At 34.6% G+C, this 26593-nt stretch overlaps 2 protein-coding genes and 1 long non-coding RNA gene across 3 annotated transcripts; 2 read left to right on the forward strand and 1 right to left on the reverse strand.

Moving 5' to 3' along the window:
* The first annotated feature begins 1131 nt into the window (after positions 1-1131).
* Positions 1132-25354, forward strand: LOC124295384. The gene is made up of 3 exons (XR_006905330.1): positions 1132-1541; positions 20432-20442; positions 25344-25354. It is a non-coding gene; the product is annotated as an uncharacterized LOC124295384 (long non-coding RNA).
* Positions 6065-7108, reverse strand: LOC124295383. Its single transcript, XM_046745261.1, has 2 exons — positions 6790-7108; positions 6065-6658 (listed from the first exon to the last, which is right to left on the reverse strand). Exons 1-2 carry the CDS (start codon positions 6877-6879, stop codon positions 6155-6157), a joined length of 594 nt encoding a protein of 197 aa, XP_046601217.1. The 5' UTR covers positions 6880-7108; the 3' UTR covers positions 6065-6154.
* LOC107225970 (nitric oxide synthase-interacting protein homolog) lies at positions 7311-9290 on the forward strand. The gene is made up of 5 exons (XM_015666618.2): positions 7311-7655; positions 7761-7872; positions 8095-8498; positions 8929-9037; positions 9122-9290. Exons 1-5 carry the CDS (start codon positions 7480-7482, stop codon positions 9191-9193), a joined length of 873 nt encoding a protein of 290 aa, XP_015522104.1. The 5' UTR covers positions 7311-7479; the 3' UTR covers positions 9194-9290.
* Positions 25355-26593: the final 1239 nt, after the last annotated feature.

A 26593-nucleotide genomic window follows, 5' to 3' on the forward strand; every position in this document is an offset into this window, starting at 1 on the left:
GTGCCCGTGTTGATTATTAGGATTTTCGAGTTTGAGAATATAATACATATACCCGACAAAGTCGATACTATTTTACCTGCAAGTTCTGCACTTTGCCGATGACCCCTAATAATAATAATATTAGGGATGTGCTGGATAGCGGTTTGGCCGGATATCCGGCCATAAAATATCCATCAATAGTGAGTCATTTTTGAATTTTATTTCCTCAGAAAAGTGAACTAGATTATAATCGTGACATCTTTTGTAACAAGAATCCCCATACCCACCTCGTAAACGTTGACGACATTTTTTAGTCAGAATTATAGGAAATGCTCATATTTTTAAGACGTTATTGATGAAAAAATAATTATCTTTTCCTATTTTTACCAAGAAATATTGTCAAAATGTACAAAGTGCCCACAAATTACCTGTCAGTGCTGGAATTTTTGTTACGAGATGTTTCTCCGTACAGTATAAATGACGATATGACTTGCAATTCTGTCGTTTAGGATGAAAGTTGAAAGTTTACCGAGTATTGTAGTGTTGAGGAGGTGAAATTCATAAATTATTATGAATAAACGTGAAAGAAAATCATTCATTGATCAATTCGGTAGAAAATTACTAGTTAAATGTTGAAACTCCGAGAGACAGAAGTTACAGTATCAATTCAATTGTTGGAACATGCAATCCAAATATACATAAACAAAAGTGACATCGATAAATAGTATCCGAATAAGTTTTCGCCGATGTCAAGTAAATTAATAACAATTGAACGTACTTTAATGCATATCAATCCCACGTTCCACTCATAAAACTTTTTTGAAAAATGATGTCAATTAATTACAATTTCTAAATTGGATATAAGAAATCATAACGACTGATGTCACCTAAAGATGGATTTTCCGGATTATTTGTAATCAAATCCTTATCAATTATATACGCATGGTTTCATGCTGAACTGTTTATCGCTCCAATGAATGCGTCAATTAACCCGTTGAGGACACACATCGAAAAAATAACGTTGAGGACACACGGGGTCCAGCGCACCCCACGCAGAAAAACAGTTCTCATTTGTGTTTCACGCTATGTATCGACTTAAAACCGGTGCGAAACTTTAATTTTATTCCATTAGACGGCTGGCGATAATTCGAGGTCGAAGATTATAAGACATCTGTATATATACACACATATATATTTAATTAATAACCATTATTTATTGCTGAAAAAAAAAAATTCAATTCATGCATAAATACTTACGTTTACAGAAACAATATAACATCAATCAACGATAAAAAAAAATTGAATTTTTTTAAGATTTTGCCCCAGTAAGGCCACACGGGGTCTACAGAACCCCAAAAAAAAAAAACACGTGCGCACTAATATGTCTCTGCAGGATGACTAATGCCAAAGAGACCTTCGTAACGTGTCAAAACTTGTTGTGGAGACTTCAAACAACAACAGATGGTGCTATATATCTAATTCCTAAGGGTCTTTGTAGATTTAAAATTGCATTGAAATTTGTCTGGGGTCCGTTGGACCCCATGTGTCCTCAACGGGTTAAGGTCGTGGCGAGAAGTTTGGATACGTGCAGGCTTCGAAGTTCGGTATCTTTGTCACAAAAACATAGCGAAAATATTGTAAGACCTTTCGGAAGTTTCAAAAGTGTTCTGCTTCCAACAATCCATTGGTCTTTATTGAGACAAGATTCTGACGTTAGCATCTTACCAAAAATAAGTTGAACATCGTATTTTTCAATTTTTTGTTTATTTTGCAGACCTTTGCCGTATTTAGAGAATAACATGGATATGTTATTCTCCCCCATAAAAAATCGAAGCCTTGCTCTAGACATTACTTATTATTAAACTAATGTGGTTCGAATTTATGAGGAACTTCGAAATTCGCTTGGAAATAAAATCCCCAGAAGATTGGAAAATCGAAGGGTATGATCTTGGGATCGAATGAAGCTATCAGACGAAGCTCAATATTTGAAAGAATGAAATAAAAATTAACACTAATTATTTCATCGGGATTTTTTTAGTAAAAAGCACTGTACATGCAAAATATTGTTCTGTTTCGGAAGATATGTTCATATGCAATAAAGGAGAAGCACCCGAGTGCAAGAATGGCAAAAATCGATCCAGAAATAAAATATTTGGTCCCCTAGCAAAAGCACCGGCTTACAGCCCGCTACCTGCACATTTTTCACACAAGTACGTAATACAACGTAATAGTGTTGGGTTTTTCTTCAGTTTCGACCTAATAATTACGATTAACAGCGTTCATTTTTAATTACGTTAATAAAAAAAAAAAAAAAAATTTGATGAAACTTCTGATTCAAGTTTTTGAATTGAAAGTAATTGTAAAAATACGAATCTGCTCGTTGAACGAGAAGAATTAGAACGAGTTCCGACGAGCGGATGTCGAACTCACGGGTTGAACTGAATCTTGAACTAGACAACTTCATCGTTTACGCGTAAGTACACGTCACTAATCTCTAATTCTCTACGCAGAGAATGGATAGCCGGGAAAAAGAATTAGTATCAAGTGGCAAAACTAGTTTAAATTGATATCAATCACTGTTGACTGTGAAACTTTTTCATTCGTAGAAAGTTGGTTCTGAGATTTGACAAATGTTGCTGTTAACTGAATTAGACGGTTTTAATTTCTTTGCAAAGTTTGGGCTATAATTTTTTGCCTTGCTTCACCCATTTCCAAAATCATGTATATGCACATATAAACTCTTGAAAGTTAAGTTTTTCGATATTTTTCAAATTTCTCGCATAGCTTTGCAAACAAAAACACGTCTCCGACGCTATCGTTGATAATTTTTCTCAAAGATAAACAATAGATCATTGGACACAGAAGCCTCCAAGCCTTCGGAAGGTTGCATAACCAATCATCTACTTTTTTTTGTCACGTATATCAAATTCTAAAGTCACGTATCTGTACTTTTTGGGCTGACACGTTTTTCACTTAACAATAATAAAAATCTATGACACGCACTTGTAACACTAAATATTAAAAAAAAATATATTCTCATATAATAAGGATGATTATGGTCTATGACAAAGTGATCTGTATGTTTAATTATAAATACGTGCAAGAAAATTCTCGGCTCATCTTCTTGCTTTATACTACCTTCGATTACCGTTTTCGGTATCCTTTTTATTGCAAGTGGCTACAAATCACGTATCTCTTTATAAACAACCCCTTCAACATTTTCATCTGAAATTCAATAAATTTGCAACAGTGCAAGGTTTAACTTTTCTCGCTTCAACTTATTTTGATGCGGAATAGCAGATTAGAACTATGAGTATCTTTCGTCAACGGTAGTCCGTATACAGCCGACAGGATAAAAATTGACTTTACGGATAATGTTGCGTTGGTAAGAGGATTTAACGATTTAAAAGCCATCGGATTATTCCCCTGAAATCAGTTATTGAAATGCTGCCGTTGTTTTTTCAATAATGTTAATAATGTAATTCTGAATATTTCAAAATTTGCCCGGTGAGAAAGAGATTTTTCCCATGTTTACTAGCGCTTTAAAAAATTACGACTTGATAATAATCAATATCTATCATTTTAACAATTGAGAAGAAAAATATGGTTTGATAAGTACATCAATATTATACAGAAGGTGAAATAAATGTTTTCAGCTGTCTGTCGTCACACTTCTAAAAAGTCATATTACTGAAAGAGAATTTTGATATCTTATCAAAATATAAAATAAATCCACAAGTCTTCTATTCTTCATTCCAGTTAATTTGCAACGAATCTTGTAATAGATTCATTTTCATTATTCATATTTATATTAATTCAAGAATTTGCGTGATTTTTCTTAATTAAAACCCAATTACCACTTTCAAATTTTAGGAAAAACTCATAAAATAAGTTCATCCTTCTACATACCTTCGACGTGCTTCTTGTAAAGCCAAAAGTCTGTCAGAATTTTTCTTTTATTTTCAAAACTTGAGATATCGAATCTTTGCAGCTCATAATGTTAAAAGTGCTGAACAAAGCAAACAAACATTCATTATGGGAAAATTCTTGAAATGCTTGGAACTAAAAATGAAGTATTTCGAAATTTTTCCAAAATATTTGCACATCAAAGTTGACTACGAAAAAACCTTTGAAAAAATAAATTGAGCGTCTTAGAGATGCTACTGTCGCCTGTAAAAATTTTATGTATTCATGTAAATATAAATGATACACTTTTATGTATTTGATGGACATTTATTTAGGCGTTGTATAATGTCGGCGTACATATTTCTTGCACGGGATTTCTTTAACTTTTCAATTTCACGATGACGATGGCATGTTACCAACGTTTTGCACGCGATAATTGTTATGTTATTTGGAACTTCTTTTACCGGCGTGATCAGTTGCATGATTGATAATACGTGAAACACAAGCCGGGCCAAACCCGGCAAAGTCGTACGAAAAATAAGCCAGGGTTATCAGCCTTACGTCGATACTATATAAATTTATGCACTAGTCACTTAAATGTCGTGTACTCAGTTTAGGAAACACAGTTTCTCTGGCAATTAACGAGCTTAACTTTTTTTGACGACAAAAAATAACTATTCTTGCCACAAATTGAGCGGTAAAAAAATGATTACATCTGATAATGTTATGATATTTATTACTGCAAAAGATCGTATACATGTATCAAATAAATAATCATTATAACCCTACGCGTATTTCGTTCGTCAAGAGAAATATTAGGTACTAATCAGCATTGAACTTATTTTTTATTGATTAAAAATATTGTTTACGTTTTTTCATAGCCCATCCTTGACTTTCCCATTCTAGCTTGATTGGCTTAAGCCAAACTGCACTGCTCCATGTGGCGGAAATGAGTACTAAGCCTTGCCACACCGAGTCGCCCTCCGCCATCATATGTAAGTCTATGCCACGGTCTTACATACAGGTTCTGCAACTCTGGTGGTGGGAGTAGGCTAGGAGTGACTCAGATATTGAATCAATTTGTAGTTTACGGTTTCGGCACTGCGTCGCTATTATCCAATAGGGCTGAGTTACAAAACCTCAAATTTCGTTATTTTTGGCCATTGTCGCAAACCATTTTTATAGTATTAATATCTGATATCCGCAATTTCGAATATCAATAAAGTAATTAATGTGGTTGATTGAAGTTTGGCTGTAGCGCGCTTGCGCCAACAGAGAGAAATTTTTTCTCTCTCTGTCGCTCACAGTCGACACGGGTGACCCTACCATAGACTTATAAAGGTAGACTAAGCCACGGTCTTATACATATACAGGTCTGCAAACTCTTATGCTGGGAGCCACGATTATTCGTGTCGCTTAGCGAGTCCAAATTTCGATTCTAGCGGCACCACCAGTTGTCGCTGCGGTCTAGTTACCAGGATAACAACCTCATAAATACGATGAGTGAACGTGAGTGAGCCAATACCCATATACGTATATGCGAATACCACGGTCTTGTCTGGACCCCACCCCCGGCCCCTCCGCTGCTGTTGATAAGATCGCAACGAACCTAGTGGCAACTAGTGAACACAAAAATTGCTTCAATCAGCGACATACCCCCTCCAATGGAGTTTCCAGACCTGTATATCAGACCGTGGACTGGGCGCTCCTATAAGAGGCACTGACAATTACATATAAAGGACAGAGATATACCGGGAGTACTGCTCCCCTTTTTCAATCGGCGTCGTGGTGGGAGACAACGGAGCAGTGGAAGTGGAACAGCTATAGATATAGGCGCATAAGTTCGCTTCATTCTCCTCTACCGCCTCGATCCCCGCCGCAAATATCGTCAGAGAGAGAAAGGAGTACTCCCGGCATATTTCTGTCCTTTCAATGTTTGCTTCAGGCGGCTCATAAGAGCGCTCAGTCTGTCTTTATATCTTTATAAGTTTATGGACCCTACTAGGTTACAGCGACCCTTGCGGCCAATCTAAGAATTATTGAAACCGGACTCAAGAAGTGAGTCACCCCAGCCCCCTGACACTCACCACTGCTCGTATACTAAAAAATTGTACGCGTTTTATCCCCGTTTTTAGTTCTTCTACGTGGCGCTCACGAAGTATAGATACAAGGAGTCTGAACGTAATGTTGAACGAATGGTCGTAATTTAGGGGACAGATTTTTTTGCCGGTAGAGTGCGCCACTTTTCAAGAAGCACTCGTTTAAATTCTTACGCGGGAAGTCTTGTTGCTATTGACACCTCTCTGGAAAAAAATATTCTGAGAAATGTGGAATTAAATACAAAGTTTGAGGATTTACATTTAACTTTTCTCTCCGTAGCACTTTTATTAAAACATTTGACTAGAAAATGCCCCCGCATTATTATGAAATTGTTAATTATTTTTTTTGTTAATTCTTTTTTATGCTCGTCACAGCCAACAAAAATTGATATATTTCTTGTCGTATCGTCATTTATATCAGAGATTGTTGAAGAATCATTATTTAATAGCAAGCTACAATTGTTTTCATTGTCGTCATTAGTATGTGATTTTGGCTCAGCTTTCTTCCTCAAATGAACTTTCTGGTATTCATACACATATACACTACCATCTTTTAAAATCTCTCGATCAGTTTTAATCACATTCTCTGGATTAAAGTGTAATTCGCAAATAAAACTGCTAGCTTTTAATTCTTGTCCCAAAGCTGAGCTCCATTTACTACGCAATTCAACATCCTTAAAAGTAATATATATTTTTATATTTAAGCACATAAATAAAAATATTTTTTAAATATTAGAAAACTACATAAATTTTAGAATTATTTGTTAATAACACAAATTTTCAATATTATTTTGAGGTTACTCACTTTTGGTGCTTTGAATAAAGCTACTTTCTCTACATTCTCACTTGCCTTTCGGCCACTAAGACAACCATGAACAGCACAACACCTACCCATTGTTTTCTTAAAATTAATTTTAAATAGATAAATTTTTATTTTATATTTAATTTAATTAATTTTAACATTCGCGAGCTAGTATATGGTGTATGTTTACGTGTAATAATAATAATAACAACGGTACGTCCTGAGTACTTGCGCAGCCAGTGGCAGAAAAGAGAACTATGATTTAGGTTTATTATTGCGTACATTAATACTATGAAAACCCCGATACCGTTCAGACTCCTTGTATCTATACTCCGTGGTGGCGCTAGTAGACTTTTGACACGCTCGCTGACCGCGCGCAAGCTTTTCAGATAACTACTAGCGCCACTAGTGGTGGAGATTGGCGGCAGAATCGAGGGACATTTTGCGAACCACTTTTAGCAGCGTGTGTCAGGGGGCTGAGTCACCCCCACCACCAGAGTTGCAAGACCTGTATGTAAGACCGTGGTCTATGCCCTCCACTAATGTGCCATTAGCAATCAATTGCTCGTCGAAGTTGGTAGCATTTCATTTCCTAACCTCGGAACTTGTTGTTATTGTTATAATCAGTGATTTTCATCCGTGACAAGTGACTTGTATTAGCTTCGTTTAGAATTATTAGTACAAACGGTAGAAATGACGCGTCATGCAAGAAACTGCACCGCAGGAGCGGTTTACACGTATCATGAGAAGAAAAAGGATGCAGCAGCTTCGGGATACGGAACAAACAGCCAGCGAGTTAGTAAAGATTCTTTGAAAGATTTCGACTGTTGCTGTTTGACGTTACAGCCCTGCAGATATCCAGTTGTAACGTGAGTTACCCTTTTTCTACTCTCAATAAGAAAATTCTGTTTTGGTTCGTACTCTGCATTTCGAAGTGTTGATACATCGTTGAGTGGTATTTATTTCGTCTGCAGAAAGGACGGCTACTTGTTCGACAAGGAGGCGATATTGGAGTATATTTTAACTAAAAAAAAGCAGTATGCCAGGAAGCTGAAGGAGTATGAAAAGCAACGGGAAAAAGACGAGGTAAGATTCTAAATATGCGGTATAAACAAGTAGTGCCTAATTCATACCTAGCATATAACCAAATCTATGGTGGAAAAAATTTCTGTTCAGAACAGAGCAAAAAAGTAGTATGCTGTTGAATGAACGTTAGAAAAATCGGTTGATAGCTGAACAATTATCAAGTTTGGTACTTGATGCAAATTCAAAATAAAAATAATCTCTAGCTTTCAATTTTGTCTTTAGGAACAGTCAAAGGAGCAATCTGCTAATGAAGAACTACAAAAGCTTCAAAATTTCTTGAAAGCTGAGAAAAACATCGTCTCCCAAAACAAATTGCCAGCCGATGAACCTGGCAGCTCGTCAATCTCAAATATGAGCAATGGAAGAGACAAGACCTTGCCCAGTTTTTGGATACCGGCAAAAACGCCGCAAGCCAAAGAAGTGACGCTACAAAAGCCCGACAAAAATATCTACTGTCCTGTCAGCGGGCAGGTTTTAAAATTGAAGGACCTCATACCGGTCAAATTCACAGAGGTCAATGACCCTGATGACAAAAAATCACTAATACTTAAACAGGCACGATATATGTGCCCCATAACGCATGACGTGTTGAGCAACAGTGTACCTTGTGCTGTTATAAAAACAACGTGAGTAAGTCTCTTTCAGAGGGGATTGTTCTTGCGAGAAGAAAATAATTGAAGCTTCAAACGTCATAAAAGTATTCTTTTCTGTACGTTTTCTCTCAAAAATAATTATTTTTTTTTGTTTTCAATTGAACTGTTCAAGCCAGAATCACATGTGTAACTGATTAGACAAGATTTTTTTCTATTTTGGAATTTGAGCATACACTGTTCCAGAAAATTTGTAGTTTAAACTTTTGTAACACAAGGAATCAGTTTTCGGTCGTTTTTTGAACCAAATTTCCACAAAGTTACCAACAGTAATGATTAAGGTGAGATAACAAAAAATGTTTTCTTCTCCTGAATTCAAATTCCGCTCTTCAATCGAAATATCTGCATCAGGTGTTTTATTAACCTAAAGTACTTGCTCGATTTAACTAAAATTTTTTTATCGCAGAGGACACGTCGTTACAATGGAATGCGTGGAAAAGATAATAAAGAAGGATTGGATTCATCCCTTAGATGGCAGTACGATAAAAGAAAGTGATATCATAGTTTTGCAGAGGGTAATTTCACATGATTTCTGTTACATGTCGAATAATGAAAATTTTCACAGTGCAACTGTTGTTAACATACTGAATGTTTTGCAGGGAGGCACCGGTTACGCTGCTGCTAATGACTCGCTTGAAGGAAAGCATCAAAGACCTGTTTTACAAGCTTAGTTTTTCCATCAAAAACCATTTATTCTGTACAATGTACTAAATCTATATTATTGCTGGTTCTTTCATATAATGACGAATAAACAATTACTGCTATTTATTTGCACCTAATCATTTTTTGTAATATAAAAAGTAATTTCATAGAAAATAGTTTACGAGTTATTAAATCTCAGAACTCACATTCGTAATTATGCGTCTAGTCAGTTTTTATGCCAGATCGTTAAAGGGATTTGTGGGAACAAATACCAACGAACGAAAAAAGATTGGTCAATCGCTGTTGAAAATATTACAAATTGAATCAAATTAAAGAACAATGTATAAATTTTCTTACAGGACCGTGAGAAAAGTTTTTAAAGATAAGTTCCCATTGTTTTTCCACGAATGGTACCATATTATTATACGATTTTACATAATAATTTCGATGATTTTGTTTAAAAACATTTCCATGTTTCTCAGAGCCGAGTTTATGCATGTCCGATCAGAAAAAAGTCGGTTTTAACAAATACCTCTAAAACCTTGTGCGATCTTCAGCTGAAATTTTGGACTTATGGGAAAACAACTGTTCGTTTATTTGTCATCGTATGAAATAAATAATTTTACAAAAGATAAAGTAAATACGAGCTTGAAGTTGGTAAGAGAAAATCATTGTTTTCTTAATTTTACAACGATTTTAAACGAAGTAACATTTCCAATGCGGTTGAAGTTGCTAACGTTACTTTAACGATGCACGTTCAGGAAAATAGTTACTTTGCAGCCTCAGGATTGTCTGCAATTCAGCCTGTAAATCATAACAAAAAAAAACACGTTCATATTTTGAAACGCCAGCTCCTTGACATTCGTTCTAAAATTGTACAACGATTTATTCCACGATGTTTGGTTAACTCAACGTTACTAACTTCAACATGGTGATTTCGAAATATGAGTGTGTTTTGTTTCGTTGCGGTTTATTGAATTTCAGACAATTTCAAAATCTTGAAATAACGGTTTTTCCTCAGCACAAATCGTTACGATACGTTACTAACTTCAACGTGATATGGAATCGGTGAGGGAAATTTGATTTTGAACACCGGTAGTTTACAATACATGACATGTGTAACGTCTAGAGAATATTCATTCCGTAATTTGAGGACACTTATACACGCGACCCACGTAAATTAGTCGTCGAGAATATTGAAAGCTGCTAAACCACTTGATATTTCTACGCACGCCGTATTCAAAGATTCAGAGTGATGCGAGAACCTGAATGCAATTATTATAGGTAGGCGAAATTTGCACCATCGCGGCGTAAACTGCATACGTAACGAAACTCAAACCTTGCATACCTACATACGTATAAAATTGCATATCTTGTAAATATGTAAATAAATATGCTGACCATCCGTTTGTTTGTATATAAATATAGGACGAATATTCCAAGTGTATATTTTAAATATACATACAATTGAGTATTTGAATGAAATTTTTTTTCCATTTTTAGGGTTGCATAATGCAGTGCAAGCCAAAATAATGAGGACGTATTTTTTGTTTTTCGTTAAAAATGATAATTTTTCATGTTATAGGTGATTGAATTTCACTGATTTTAATATATATGTATACATATAGATATATCTTAACATGGGTGACGTCACAATGTTATAGTTTTCAATCTGTTATATTAATGGCAAGTTTAATTCAATCGAAAAAAATAAAAAATACGTCCAAAATATTTTTTTCCAATCTACACGAATATGAAATAAAAATATTTCATTCAAATACTCAATTGGTGTATGGCTAAGAATTTCTCGTGACGCATATTTCTTAGTCCGAATTTATTTACTCACTCAATATTCGAGATCGGATATTTTACACATCTTCCATAAGATTTAATTATACGCGTACTCCTTTGAATGCTTTCGAGAATGCTTTTCAATGCTGCCATGCACACACCGATGCAACGTTTAATTATTGAACGCGTTGCGTAACTTCACCACTTGTGTAATCTACTGGATGTCGGAATTAATTGATAATCGTACGAAATTACATACACGTTCAAGTAAGTAATATCATACCTATGTAGAGCTTAAACATGTCAATTATGTACAGTACTACACATGGTGCTACGGTATATTCACCGAAATAAAAGATTCGCCTCCGTGCTCTACTGAAAATTACCATGCGTTAAATCATGAAATGTTATATGAGAATTCAGCGTGTAATTTATTACACGACTTATCTTGAAATACGATGAAATACAGGGTGGGCAAAAAAAAAAAACAAAGAAAACGGGATCGATTTGAAACGTGAATAAAATTCGAACGCGTTGACAGATTTCCGAAAACTTTGTTTTGCTTGAAACTAGAAAACTGAATCTTTCATATCGCGTTTGAAAATCTGAAAAATATTTATTCGCTGCTGAGATACACGCTCTTGAAAATCGGGTTAAGAAGAAGTCGCCGGAAGACTGAAAAAAAATTAATATTAAAGATTCTTCAGGAGCGGAATTCAGTTTACGGTTCAATGTGTCCACTGTTTACGGTTAATGCTGCCGGAAACGAGGTTGAAGTTAGTAACGTTATCGTAACGAAATATTGGGGTAAAAAATTACTATTTTATTAATTTTACAATGTTTTACAAGGAACTAACAATTCGAAATATGAGTGTGTTTTGTTTCATTACGGCTAACTGAGTTTTAGGAAATTCCAAAATGGCGAAATAACAGTTTTTCCTTAGCATGAATCAATTTTGGTCAAGTTCTCGACATCATTTACAGACGACTTTTGACAGTAGACTTTCTTGAATGTCCCGAAAACAGAATTCGAAGCGCGCGTTTTGATTCTTATTTTACAAGAAAATCTCGGATAATATCTAAAAGCCAGCAGTTTTTCGGAATCGTCTTGAACGTTCTTTAATATTAATTTTTTTCCGGATGAAGGTTTTCCAGATTTTCAACCGCGAAATGAAAAACTCGTTCTTCTATTTTCGAATAGAAAATAGTTTTCGGAAATCGGTAACACGTTTTGATTTTATTCACCATTCGGATAGTACCCGTTTTTTTTTTTTTTTTTCCTGTTTCATACACAAGTAATCACATAATAAGATACGAACCCGCAAATCATCGGATATACTAGAGCTAAAATCACATAGTCAACTATTTAGTATATATAGTTATTCGTGCGTTTTTAATTTATTATGTGATTTCTTATTTTATCGAATTTATTAGATAAATTATGTAATAAATTAAATACTGAATTCTTTCATAAGATTTTATGATTGTTCAACACATGATCATTTCCTTCAGGGTGAAATTATAACATTACGAAAAACATACTAAATTTACCAAATTTTATCACGTATTTAATCTAAAACTCATCCATCAAACCACTAATCATTTTAGATCCTGCAATACCTATAACGTTACCTGAATAGAATGCAATGTGTACGAATTATTTAAATTCCATACAATTGCACGAACGGTTTCTAAGTTATCGTGTGAAAATTTTTGAAGATCGTCGTTTCGAGTGTAACAAGTACAGTCAAACAATTATTGACCATTTTTCAAATTTCAAAGCTTACCACTACACCCAAGGAAAGGTTCGGTATTTAATGAAAAAAAGCAATGCCCAATGGACTAAGTATACATAGAATATGAAAATTCCAACGACATTAATTTCCATTTATGTGATCAACGACCATAATTCAAGGCAAGATCAATCTTGTGTTTAGCTACACTCACGTTGCTATTTGTCTTGAAATGTAAAAGTGGTCAAGTGAATAGTGTAATAATAATATAAATAAATAAAAATAGTAAAATAATTGAATAGTCATTAACTGGCGCCATCAATTCTAATTCAGTGTATTTGCCAACAGCGTGAAATTGAAATGTAACAATTCCGACAGTAATTAAACTAGTTTCCAAAGGTAAGTACGCTAATGTGCAATTCACTCTGATATAATAATTTCCGGTCACGCGTATAACTGCAAACTGCATTTCGTGTGCATTTGACATTATCTTGTAATAAATGAACAGGTATAAGTACGTAGAATTCGAATTTATATGTAAAATTCGAATTCAATTGTTTATAAATATTGTGCGGAAATAAAGAAAAATTGGAAAATCATTACCAAAACACTTAATTATAGTCATGGCATGACGTAGTCTGGTTTAAGTGTATTGCGTTTATACAATTAATTGCGCTACACTCAAACTTTCCTTTACGAATATGGACACTGTCTAATTACAGTTTCTAAATAACAACATTTCAATTGTGAATTACATATTATTTGTATTTTATTCTGTCCGACTTACAACATTTTTCTTTGTTACTAAAAAATACTAGTGGAATTTGTATTCATTTTCTCCTCTATTCACAGTCTTTTTAGTTTGGAATAATACATTTGTAAAAATCAATACGCATTTCTTCCAGACAGAGAGATGTTGAGTTTTATACATAGTGCATTACACGTCTATTCTACTAGGGTCTGACCCTAATCTTCTCGGGTTTTTTCTGTCATTTTTTATACAGTGAAACTTCTCTTAACCGCCACCTCCCAGCATCGGAAACCTCTTTACAATGAACAGTCTAAAAATCTCGAGAAGCACAATTTACACGTCAATATTATTCTGAATAACGGACAATATTTTTAGTCCCGAAGATGTCCGCTATTGGGAAGTATCACTTTAGTGATATCTATACATCTCAAAATTTCAGCCAAATCGATTGAGTCGTTCAAAACATATGAATTTTTACCAATTTTTAGGAAAATAAATTTTATAAATAAAAAAAGTAAATTCTCAAGGGCTGAAACTTGACAAATCGTAAGCTTTTATCGATAGCAACTATTAATTGAAATAAAATCAACAGCTGATCCTCCTACAGGCTTTTAATTAAGGTTGAAAACAAAATGGAACCAATTTTTTTTTTTAGTTTTTTTGGGTTATCCATTTTGAATTTTATTCAAAATATCCAGATTGTTATATTAGGGAACGTACATCGAGAAAAAAAAAAAAAAAATCAAAATGATTGAAAGAAATTATTAGTTAGTTTGAAAATTGATAAAAAATTCAATTTTGGATGGGATGTTTTTTGTTTTGGCCATAGCATTTATGTAATTTTTTTCATAATTTAAAAAAAAGAAGCAGTTCTGAAGACACTGCGGTAGGGGCGTCTGAAAATAAAGTTGGAACAATGTTCAGAGGTGGAACAAAAATGTAAAAAAAATCGCGAACCGAATCCAAGAGAGTGAGGGTCAGACCCTGGTCGAATCGACTTGGAACGCCCCTTATGTATGTAGAGAAGAAGGAGAAGAAGAAGAAGAAGGGAGGTATATCTTTATTTGCATGATACAATAATCGAGAATTATATATCTGTTGAGAAATAAGGGATGGAAAAGTAATTCCGCGTCGCAGATATACGATAAGATAATACAATAATTAATCCTTTCATCGAATAAACATGTAATTTATCGTAATTTGCTATTCGGAAATTAGGCATTGTCCGTACGTACTCGGGCGTGAATTTTCCTGCGAACAGGTGCGCGTCATGTTAGTGACAGGAAGGGAAGGGTGGTTACAAAGGCTGAGTTACCCATCGTCACCTGATACCCTCGACGCAAGCTCCTACTGGCACAAGGATCGGCTATTGAAAACCTTTCCCGATACCTACCCTTCGTTATTTATTCACCTCATATTCTTCCATCGATCCGCATTATGTAATTACGCGTGTATTTTTGCTCAATGCAATCTCTGTGCAACTCTCCAACAAATTATTATATACTTCAATATTTGTCTTCAATTCTTCAAATATCCTCAGTTTATTCATAGTCCAGTCAAAATAGGTCCGAATTGAAAATATACGGGATACGACGGTATTTTTGTTTACAGAGGTTTTCTATAACCCTCTAGAACTCAAATCTGAAGTCATTTTTAATATGGATAGCCGTTGTTCCGAGAAAACAGCATAATTTGTTGTTCTTTGCATTTTTCTCAAAAACTGCTATCGATACATGAAAAGTGACTCGACCATTGTGTGAAGTGGAAAATTCTATATCGAATTATGTCGTCATAAGTCGGAAACGGAGCCGGATTAAGAAATTAAGAAGAAAGAAATCCTACTTACCGACGGCATAATATCTTTTTTTTATTTGATAATCCGACTCCGTTTCCTGCTATCGATAGACGAAAAATTACTTGACTATCGTGTCGAGCGAAAAATTCTGCATCGAATTATGTCGTCATAAGTCGGAAACGGAGCCGGATTAAGAAATTAAGAAGAAAGAAATCCTACTTACCGACGGCATAATATCTTTTTTTTATTTGATAATCCGACTCCGTTTCCTGCTATCGATAGACGAAAAATTACTTGACTATCGTGTCGAGCGAAAAATTCTGCATCGAATTACGTCGTCATAAGTCGGAAACGGAGTCGGATTAAGAAATTGAGAAGAAAGAAATCCTACTTACCGACGGCATAATATCTTTTTTTTTATTTGATAATCCGACTCCGTTTCCTGCTATCGATAGACGAAAAATTACTTGACTATCGTGTCGAGCGAAAAATTCTGCATCGAATTACGTCGTCATAAGTCGGAAACGGAGTCGGATTAAGAAATTGAGAAGAAAGAAATCCTACTTACCGACGGCATAATATCTTTTTTTTATTTGATAATCCGACTCCGTTTCCTGCTATCGAGAGATGAAAAATTACTTGACTATCGTGTCGAGCGAAAAATTCTGCATCGAATTACGTCGTCATAAGTCGGAAATGGAGTCGGATTAAGAAATTGAGAAGAAAGAAATCCTACTTACCGACGGCATAATATCTTTTTTTTTATTTGATAATCCGAGTCCGTTTCCTGCTATCGACAGATAAAAAATTACTTGACTATCGTATCGAGCGGAAAATTCTACATCGAATTATGTCGATCTACATAGATAGATATATGATTTATATACGGGCTGATCAGTTTAGAGACAAAATTTTTAAACCAATTGGATAATATTCATTTTTTCACTCGCATAAGTTGAGTCGAAAATTTTTAGTAACAATCGGAAATTTATATATCGAACGTGATGTTTTCGTCGATAGTAAAATATACGGTATCATCAATTTTTTTCCCTTATTGCCTGCGTGGTAAATAGATCCGTCATATTTTAAGGTAATTTTTATTTGCGGTATCTTTGAATTACAGTGTTTTCTACCCCCTGTTTGGCAACAAATTGATAGAAAAGAAAATCGGATAATCCCAGCTCTCCATTGCTTTGAATAAAAAAAAATTTCAGTGTTTTCAATTTTTTCTATTCTTCGGATTATTTTAGAAATAAGTAATTTCTCTAGATCTACCTATCTATTATATATACACAATATATAAATATCGGGACAGAGAATTGGGATTTTGAATCAGTTTCTGTCTTTACCGAATTTGGAGCCGGTCAAGGAGTGGAAGCTGTTAAAATTCAAATTCGACCTAAATAACTTGGAAAATCGATCATTATACTGCTAATACGATGATCTTCGGTCTTTGAGCAATGATTTTTCGTAATTTTTTATCCTGCACCGTTAGAAAAAAATATCTCAGCAGGACGACTAAAATTTCATGTCGATTTAACCATTCTTTAATGTATCAAAAAGTGGAAAAAAGAAGTCCAAAGTACAAATTGAATATTGATGTGACAGTTTAAATGTTAAAATTGCAACAATTTGTGTCATATTTACTAAAAGAAATGTAACAAATAACTGAAACATAAAGTGAACCTGCTGAGACGTTATGTTTATTTAAATTTTTCCCACCGTGTATCTAAAATAATTGCAACGTACGGTTACAGTACTGAAATTAGGATGCAAAGAAGAGTACTTTCCACGTTGGAAATGGCGTTGAGAACGATACGAAAATTTTTCACAATCTCGTTTATATGTAGAACAGCGTAAGCGATAACTGGATCAATAATCTGCATGATGCATACACACGTTTAATATTTATGTACTTATACATCGTGTTCAATTTAGGGTGCTTCGTTTGAGACGATTATTTTTTTTTTTTTAACTCCATAGACGAAATATCACTCTGAACATATAAAAAAAAATTCTCCCCAAAGCCTAGCTCTTAATTTTAATTTTAAGTACTCGCTAAATGAATTTAAAATTTTCCCATTTAATTAACGCGTAGAGATAATTTTTTTTTTTGTCAATTATCTATAGCATCGCGAGTCTTCATACTATTTAATTGACCATGGCCGGAAGTTTTAGAGTTTTATACAATGTACATGGAAGAATTGAAAGTTTTGAGTTCGATTCCCCGATGCCTCACTTTCTTTTTTTTTTTTTTAATTGATTAATCACAATAAATAGCTAGATTGGAAAAATCTTATCGAGAATATTAAAATCATTAAATGTTAATGTAAATAATATAAAAAAGTGGTCAATAAAACAGTTGGAGGACAAACCTATGTTCTCTGGCTGAGAGTAGCGGTAATTGGCGAAGACTTCAGAATGGTCGGGCGAAGACATTTGAAGATTAAGATACATTACAATCACGTCCATTTTATTACATTTATAACAATTTGGGTATAAAAATTGTCAAATATGCGGATAAAATAGTGATATTTATAGTTTTCTTATGATTATTTAATCTTATATTGGAAACTATCAGTTCTACAGTTTCAGCTGATGGAACCTTTTTGTAGGAAATTAAATTCTCTACAAAAGAGGTCCTTCACAATTTTGCTGTAGAGTTAGTAGTTTAGGAGAAAAATGAAAAAAAAAAACAATTTTTTAGCAAAAATCAACTTTACAATTTTTTACTGGCGAGATACTTTATACATTCTAAATTAGCTGTAGGAACTTTTGAAGAGGAAGGATCCCTCTAAAACTTCCGGCCATGGTCAATCAAATAGTATGAAAACTCGCGATGCTACAGATAATTGACAAAAAAAAAAAATTATTTCTACGTGTTAATTAAATGGGAAAATTTCAAATTCATTTAGCGAGTACTTAAAATTAAAATTAAGAGCTAGGCTTTGGTGGGAATTTTTTTTTATATGTTCAGAGTGATATTTCGTCTATGGAGTGAAAAAAAAAAAAAAATAGTCGTCTCAAACGAAGCACCCTAGACTGTTCATATTGTATCTGAAAATCGTTTACACAAAGCCAATATAGTAAAATATTGATACCGAATTAGGGATGTAAATGCGTCACTCGATCCAATAGCCTGTCAGACACAGTTCGGCTTTGCATAACGCGGTTCTACCGACATATCAGCTCCTGAAATAAGTCCGGTGTCCATTCCGCTATGCTGTGTCTGTACGTCCGATTTACGCATATAATACAAGCAACGAATTTATACCAAGAAATCTACCCACACATACGTAACGGAATATGTATAAAATATTCGGCGAGCGCAGGTGAGCCTGAGACAATTATTTGTTGAGCTTTGTTGAAGATTGTTTTCAGCCTCGTCTCGTCCGCTTTATTGTAAGTTTGGCGTTACAAATTGTTTGCACTGTAAAATTTGTGGCGTAGATTCGAATTTTTCGTCACACTGACGGGGAGAATAATTTAATTATTGTAGTTGATTTAGTTTCTCTGATGAATGTTTCGATTTTCTAACGTGTAATCGTAGAATAATAGTTCAGCGTACGAAGTGACAATTAATTTATAAAAGAAATCGTGCATGTGGAAATTCGGATAATTTAATGCAAGAATGAGAGGGGCTAATATTCAGGGTGAGACGGAGTTCGAGGGTGAAAAAAGGGAGGAGACGAACGTTCGAGGCGCTGCAGAGACAAACAAGAAATTGATCGGCCAATTATAAAAATTTCGAACCTGTAGAATATAAAGCGAAATAATTATTGCCAGAACTCGATTGCTTCGACGAGACGAGGATAATTAACAACAGGGATAATTGGTGATTTAAAATAACAATCTCATGGAGCTAATCAGAGAAATTTCTTAAAAAACAAGCAGCAAGACGCAAGGCGCTGAATAACAAATTGAAAGTACGATTCTTACCTTCGCCTTCGCTTCGATCGCCTTCGTCGGTATTTATTTTGAGAGACTTTCATCTGGCATCGCGTTCGTGCCGATAATTTTTTTTTTTACCTCGACGATTTTTTGCCAAACAAATCGAGACAGAATCTTTCATCTGCAGAACGTGGACTTGTACATGATATATCTATGTGTAGGTACTGTAACATTTTGTCGGAATTGAGAAGATTAATGAGCTAAGAATTAACGGTTTTTTTCGTTTTGATTATTCAGGGCTATTTATCAAAATTAATATTATTTTTGATGTATTAAATTTTACAATATCGTACCGATATTGAGGGACAAACGGTTCAGTGAATTCGCACAAAGTAGTCTTGTGAATAAAATGCGTGATGCATCGTGGAGTGAAATCGAACGGATATAGATACTATATTTTTAAATTTTTCGTGAACTTTTTTTTAGAATTATTATAGTATTTTTCAGTTTTTCGCGTTTTTAACCCTTTCACAGCGCCCCGCCTCAAAAATTTCCATGTCCTAGCCTTATCGGAGTTTATTTGTAATTTCAAACGTTACTTCGTTTAACCCCAAAACCTCCCAAGTAACAAGTTTCGCCCAGAATCATTGTATTTTGATAGTTTTTTCGGTTTTTCATCCGCCATATTGGATCCGCCATCTTGAATTTAGAAATTATCAAATTCCGTGACCCCAAAAACCTCCGGGTAACAAAATTCAGGCTCGAATATTGAATTGAAAAATGTGCGACTGAAAGGGTTAAAGAGATTTTTTGTAGCTTACCAATACGACAATTTCATAAATATGCTCAATGTATAAAATACTCGTGGAACCTATCTTGTGATAAAATTGATTAAAAGTATGCATCGATTTTTGGTTCGCCAATCATCTCCTTGATTGAAATATTTTTCATGTGTGAGTGGTCGGATTCTCAAAAAGTCGAAAAAATTTTCAAAAAAAAAGCTGCGTAACCAGCTCGTGACAAATTTTCTCACCTACACGCTACAAATGCGACCTACCCTGAGAATCTGACCGTCGCCAATCACATAAGACGCGTTTCAAATGACCACAAGAACCGGTCGCTACGCGTTGGTTTGGAAGGCGAGTGTATCCGATTACCAATCAAGCAGTGGCCGGAAGACATAATCAGCGATACCCCGACAGAAAAAGTCCAGCTCTGCATTTTGGCTCTCGGATTTCAGTAAGGAATTGCCTGAGATCTTTTACATCCATTTTCCTGATCAAATCAATTGCCAGGTGAATCGGAGGAAAGAATCAAGTTCTTGCTCCTACTGCAGTGACGTGAATGAGGCTAAGATTCTGAATTATTTGGTGGCGAGACTTGAAGTGAAGAATTCAAACTTTGAAGAGACAACAAAGTTTCGAATGGTCGGAAACCCGACGGCTCAAAGTTCCGAAATGCAAGATTTCGAAAATTCAAGTTACGACAGAGCAAAGTTCCAAAAAGTAAAGCTTCGAGAGAGTAGAATTCCGAATATCAAAATATACTCAGACAGCGCAGTTTACTCAACAAGCGGATGTAAAAAATGAGAAAAATCGAAAATCAGAATGACCAGGATTCCGAACGTAAAAATATAGAAAATCCAAAACAAAGACAGATCAAAGTGGTAAAGTTTCACCAAGCCGGAAATTCATGGAATTGAAAATCTTCGATTATTCGGAATTTCGATATTTCAGACTTTTAAATTTCCTCAATTTCGCGTTTTCGGGACTTTGGCTGGTCGGAGTTATGCCCTTCCAGCATTTTACCCTTAAGCGAAACTTTGATGATTCGTCAAGGTTTAATTTCTTTACTTTAAGTTTCGCCACCAAAAAATTCGGAATATAGCGCTATCAGAACTTTTCGAATTGTGAATTTCAACCACGCCCCGAAGGAAAAGTTTCGGTTGGTTTCAAAGAGCATTCGCAATATGATTCCCCTGTTTCATGGGAAACAAAATCACTCTTATGTAGTATCTTTAACGATAAGTATCAATAGATAGAGACAGGAATAATTTTTACCGATTATAATAGCAGGTTTCTGACAGTCTTCCTAATTTCTGATAGTTTGCAGGTTTTATTGTTAAATATGCAAAATCATAGCTGTTGCGAAAGATTTTCCTTATTGTCACCATTAAAACTTGTTAGAATAGCGGATTATTTTTTTCCAAGTTCTTTCATAGTCACGCTGTAACACACGATCAAATATGTATGGGGAATTTTTTGTAAACCGTATCTGAACCTTTTTTAAAATGGTTTCGAAAATTTTTAAAAGTAACCGAAGAAACAGTTTTGCGACCTTGTTTAGATTCTTGAAATAAACCAGTTCAATGGCCCAGTTGATAAAAAAAAATTCACATAACCCAAAAACCGTGAGTCGCATGTCGGAAAAGTGTAGGGGAGGGCGAGGCTAGTTGTTATACTTTTTACTTTCTGATTTTTAGAATTTTTTTGAATAAAATTTTCATTCAATTCGAACATGGACACTGTAGATGCATCCTTTGCGCAACTAGAGAAAATTCGTGGTTGTTCCTAAGCGAGTTTGAATAGGGTTTTTTCAATTTTCAAAAATAACAGCGGAGTCCCAAGTATTTCAAGTGACGAAAACTGGTAAAAAATTATGAACAACTTTTTCTCGCACCTTTGTTTTCTTGTTTTTTTTTTCTTTTTTTTTTATATGACAAACTCGGGTTTTCAACGTATAATTTTAAGCAATAATTCTTTTCTCCATTGTATTTTTTTCCTAGAAACCACGAAGCAGTCGACTTAGATCCTGAAAACCCAAAAAACCATGAAAAATTCGCCTCTAGACTCCGAAAAACCCGAAAAACTTGGCCCGGACTCAAAAAACCACGGAAATGTCAAAATCAGGCATCAAGTTGTCGGGAAATTATTGTCACATGTGATAAGTTGCCCCAACTCGCGATTTTGATTAAAAATGTGCATATCTATTCAAATATCAAAAATATGTATATCAAATCAAAGCTACAAGAATCACCTTTCCGATTATCTTATTGCGAAATATTCCAATGCAGCCAAGGAAATGAGAAAAATATATTTAGAAGAAGGAAAACTTCTTATTAGGTCCAATTTCAGTCTTTCAATCACTACAAGGCCGCATATGATGCGATATTCTAGCCAATAACATTCATTTGTTTCAAACATTGAACCTGACGCGACGTTGCGATATTCAATTCTGTAGGACGCGATTTTTTGTCAAAAGTTAACGAAAAATAATATTCTAGTCAAACAAACACACATGTAATTTTGTAGAACGAATCTTAGCAAATTCAAACAACACAAACCACGTAACACGAACAATTTGAGAAAAGGTAAGTATAATCACGAGAACGTTCAAAATTATTAAACTATCGTGTTTTTCATATGATGCTAATTTTTCGAGGTATATTCTGTTTGCCATTGAAATTTTCAGGGATCTCCTGAAAAATAAAATCAAAAACAGACGTTTCTAAATTGGGTATAAATAGATTTTGTACAAGTCAACGATTACTTTTCTACGTTTTAACCATACTATGATACGCAATTTCTTGAATGTGTTTCAGACAATGTATGCGGATCTGGCGAGCGAGAAAAATGAGCCCAAAAACATTCGACAGGGATCAAAAACACCGGATTCGATTTACTTTGAATATTCCAATAATAAACCCTAGACTCGAATTGTTGATAACTTGACTTATGTAATTAAAATTCACCGAGATTCATTCCTATAACATGCATACTTATCAAGGATGTTTTATTCGTTTATCACAATCATTGGTCAAAATACCACTGCAGGAGATTTTTGAAACGGTCCTTATCTGTTCCAATCTCTCGATTATTCACTTGAACCGAACTTCTGCGTCCTTACAACTACAGATGTCCGAAATTTCTGAAGAGCAATTCTTTGCCTCGCTTTAAACTCGAGTGAAAATTTGATTGAACGGTATACTAGAAGTCTTGCAAATCGTGTGTGTCCACTGTTCAGTTCTCGAACCGTCACAAGTGTGTTCGAAACTTTTCCAATATAAATTCTCCCCGTCAAGTTCAGTATATCAGATGTCGAGTAGGATCCGCGGGTTTGCACAAGCGATCGATAATTCTTGCAGGGTATCGCTCGTAGAGTTCGATCATTTAAAACTTGCGTGTACATTCAATTTGTCTCTTCTCTGTCTCTCCTCCCATCGATCTCTCCCTATTTTTCTCCTTACAGACGAGTGCAGAGAAAAACCTGAGGCTACACTCGGATACCTATATTACTGCCGTTATTGGCTGTTCCGGAGGCGAGTTTCACGCCGCTTACATTTCTTCGAAATATCTTCAAGTCCTCGGCGTCGCGTCGGTAGGAAAGCGAGTTTGAACACACTGCGCGCATTTTGTCGGCTTCGAAAGGCAGTAGGAACAAATCGACGAATATGTGCTGCACCGGTGAATGCATGCAGAGCATGAGTTTCAGTTAAGGGGGCACATCCATTTCAATGCCAGAAATGGTAAAAGCTATAAGGTATAAAGATCAATCCGTACGATAATTCTTATACCCTAATACGAAAATGATCGTCAGTGATTATCAGAGCTTTTGAAGTTAAGTTATGTACCGGAAGTACACAGGATTTTTCCTAGCAAACGTCGCGGTATGTTGGGTTGCCTACCGCCAAGGCGAACAAATATCGGTAAGGCAGACCTGCAGAGTTATAATCACTTCAGCCAAATCGAGTCGTACGATCACTTAAACGTGACTCCGGAATGCGATCACTGAACGCTTCAGCATGGGTTATAAACAACACTTCAAAGGCGCTACTTACCGATAATTCGGTAGGTCTGTATTACCGATTTTTGATCCCCGCAGTTGTAGGCAACCCAACATACTGTGACGTTTATTCGGAAACATCATGCATAATATCTGTTGCATGTAATTTTTCCCAATAAATTAAACGTACCAAAATATTATCCAAGGAGAAATTTGTGGTTCTAATTATTGCGCGGTCTTTGAATGTTTTCATTTTTTATTATAACCCCGCATTTATTGTTAACTGAAACAGACTTAGTGTGGCAATAACCAGAAAATGTAGAACTAGAAATATAATTACATCAATTAGTTACTCGTACCAAATTTTCTTGTAATTTCAGGAATTTTCAAACCGTTATTGTATCGGTACCTGTATCACTAGAATTGTAATACATGACATTTTTCTCATTTCTAAAATCGAACTGTTTATTTTCCATTACCGTAAAGGCCCTGCTGCACTAACATTAACGTTTAATTGTGCAGAAAAATAATTATACTATAGACAGCTAAAAAAATTGTTTCTGCTATAAAATCTGAGTTTTTGTTGCGTTCTGCACTCACTCTCCGCTCCGATTATACTGATTCACCAAGTTAAATTTAGTTGAAGCAGAAAATGTTTTTCCTCTTCACCTATGAAAAACAAATTTTCTTGGTCAGGTACGAACTGCTTTCCTTTTCCAGGCAAAAGATTATAATTTTTTTTTTTTTTTTCGGGAACGGGGATCCTTTTTCCCCAATTATCCCTGCATGATTATATCACATTAACAGTCGACGTGATGGTTAAAAAATACGGTGTCAGTCGGGCTTTGAGGCCATATGGCTCTTAGCGAGGCTGAACAGCATTAGTGCTAACAATCCCCGTAAAACGAATACCTATTATATGTGATCTGCATAACGAAGAGGCGCGTGAGGATGTATGGGAAGTACAGTCGGATGAAAAAAGCGTCGAAACAAAAGCGTCATACACGGGGATTTGAATAAAGTGTCGCCAAAGCTAATCTCTAGTTGTAAATATATTTAACTATGAAAGAATCCCGGCGATATCAGACACGCGGAAAACAAATTTTTAAACGCTGAACGTCAACTGTAATTGTCTAGTTATTTATTAGTTACGTGAGAGAAATTACACGACGTATTATATATGTATGTATATTTTATTGTATGTACGTATAGACTTTTTTTTTTACTGAAAGTACATATCACAGTTGATCCAATTTTTAAAAACATAGTAAGTAGCTCATTTTATTTGTAAACGATTTTTTCGCATTAGATTTTAAACAAAACTATTTCATTTATTGCCGAATCTCAAGTTTATCAGCTGTAAATCATATCGATTGGTTGCATCGGATTCTTATTACTAACTAATGAGATCAATGAAAAAATGATCTGATTGTCAGAAAATTTGTAAGAAATTCACTCATGAATAAAATGAGATATTCTTTGTTAGAATGGGACAAACTAAATAGATTTTTTCACGAAGAAATCTAAATCAGCAAGTACATACAGTTAAAACAATATTGGAATGAAATATTGGTAGGCTAATCTAGTTGAATTAGATAAAAACAATGTGGATAAATAAAAAAAAAAAAAAAAACCCACAAAATTGTACGAAAACAGCTGAATTATAAGTTTTAATAATTTAAGAATTAAGTTTTCTTATGCAGAATCTGTACCGTACATCCGATTTCAACGAATAACAGATCAATTTATTTTTGTAAAGGGATTACCTGTTTACAAACCTGTTCGACTTAAATATGTAACACTTCGATTGACCGAAAAAACAATCTGTGTATGTAAAATCTACACAGATGACTTTGCATGAAACAGTAAATTGTTCCTCTATCTCGAAATTTTCTTAAAATAGTTAAAATATGTATCAAGTGATTTGTATAGAATTCGTTTTTGAAGCAAATGAACAATGTTACTCGTTGAAATCTGCCACATCATGCGAATATGGTACTAGAAGAAAATGTTTCTCGCTAATGTACCTCGTTTAAAATAATTAATTACCAAATTATTTTATTTTGTATACTAAGAACGAACGAACTAAGAATCAAACGAACGAATTTGAAGATCTTTCATGGAAAGTGTTCAAGAACATCATTTTAATTAATTAAAATAGGGATAAAACTGTACTCCCGAATGAATTCACTATAAATCTACAAAGTCAGATTCTGGATGACTGTGGATTACTTTTTGCCGAGACATTGGTTTACCATTCATCACTCAGAATGATCGCTGAGCTTTTTTTTTCTAAATCAACCAAGAAGCCGAATAGAAAAAATAATTTTGCTGATTTGTAGTGAATTTATTTACCTTACTTCATTAAAATCATGTAATTTTTTCAATGTATGAGAAACGATCTGATAACTGGATCAATTCAACGTCACAAATACTTGTGGTATTGTAGCTGACATTTGAGTTTCTTTAAACAAAATTATTCCGTACCAAGGGAATATTGTTTCAACTAACTTCAACTCAATTACCTTCAGTTGCACTTGCAAGCTTTCGTTACATCATATCTCCGTCTTTAGAATTGTTTGACTGGGCAGTAGGATACATTCTTGAAGAGCTTGGTCGCCCAAAAAGCGTTACGATTTATTCATTTCATTACATGTTCGTCGCATTTGTATCGATTATTGATCAA

Source organism: Neodiprion lecontei, chromosome 7 (assembly GCF_021901455.1).
Source record: "Neodiprion lecontei isolate iyNeoLeco1 chromosome 7, iyNeoLeco1.1, whole genome shotgun sequence".
Taxonomy (NCBI): domain Eukaryota; kingdom Metazoa; phylum Arthropoda; class Insecta; order Hymenoptera; family Diprionidae; genus Neodiprion; species Neodiprion lecontei.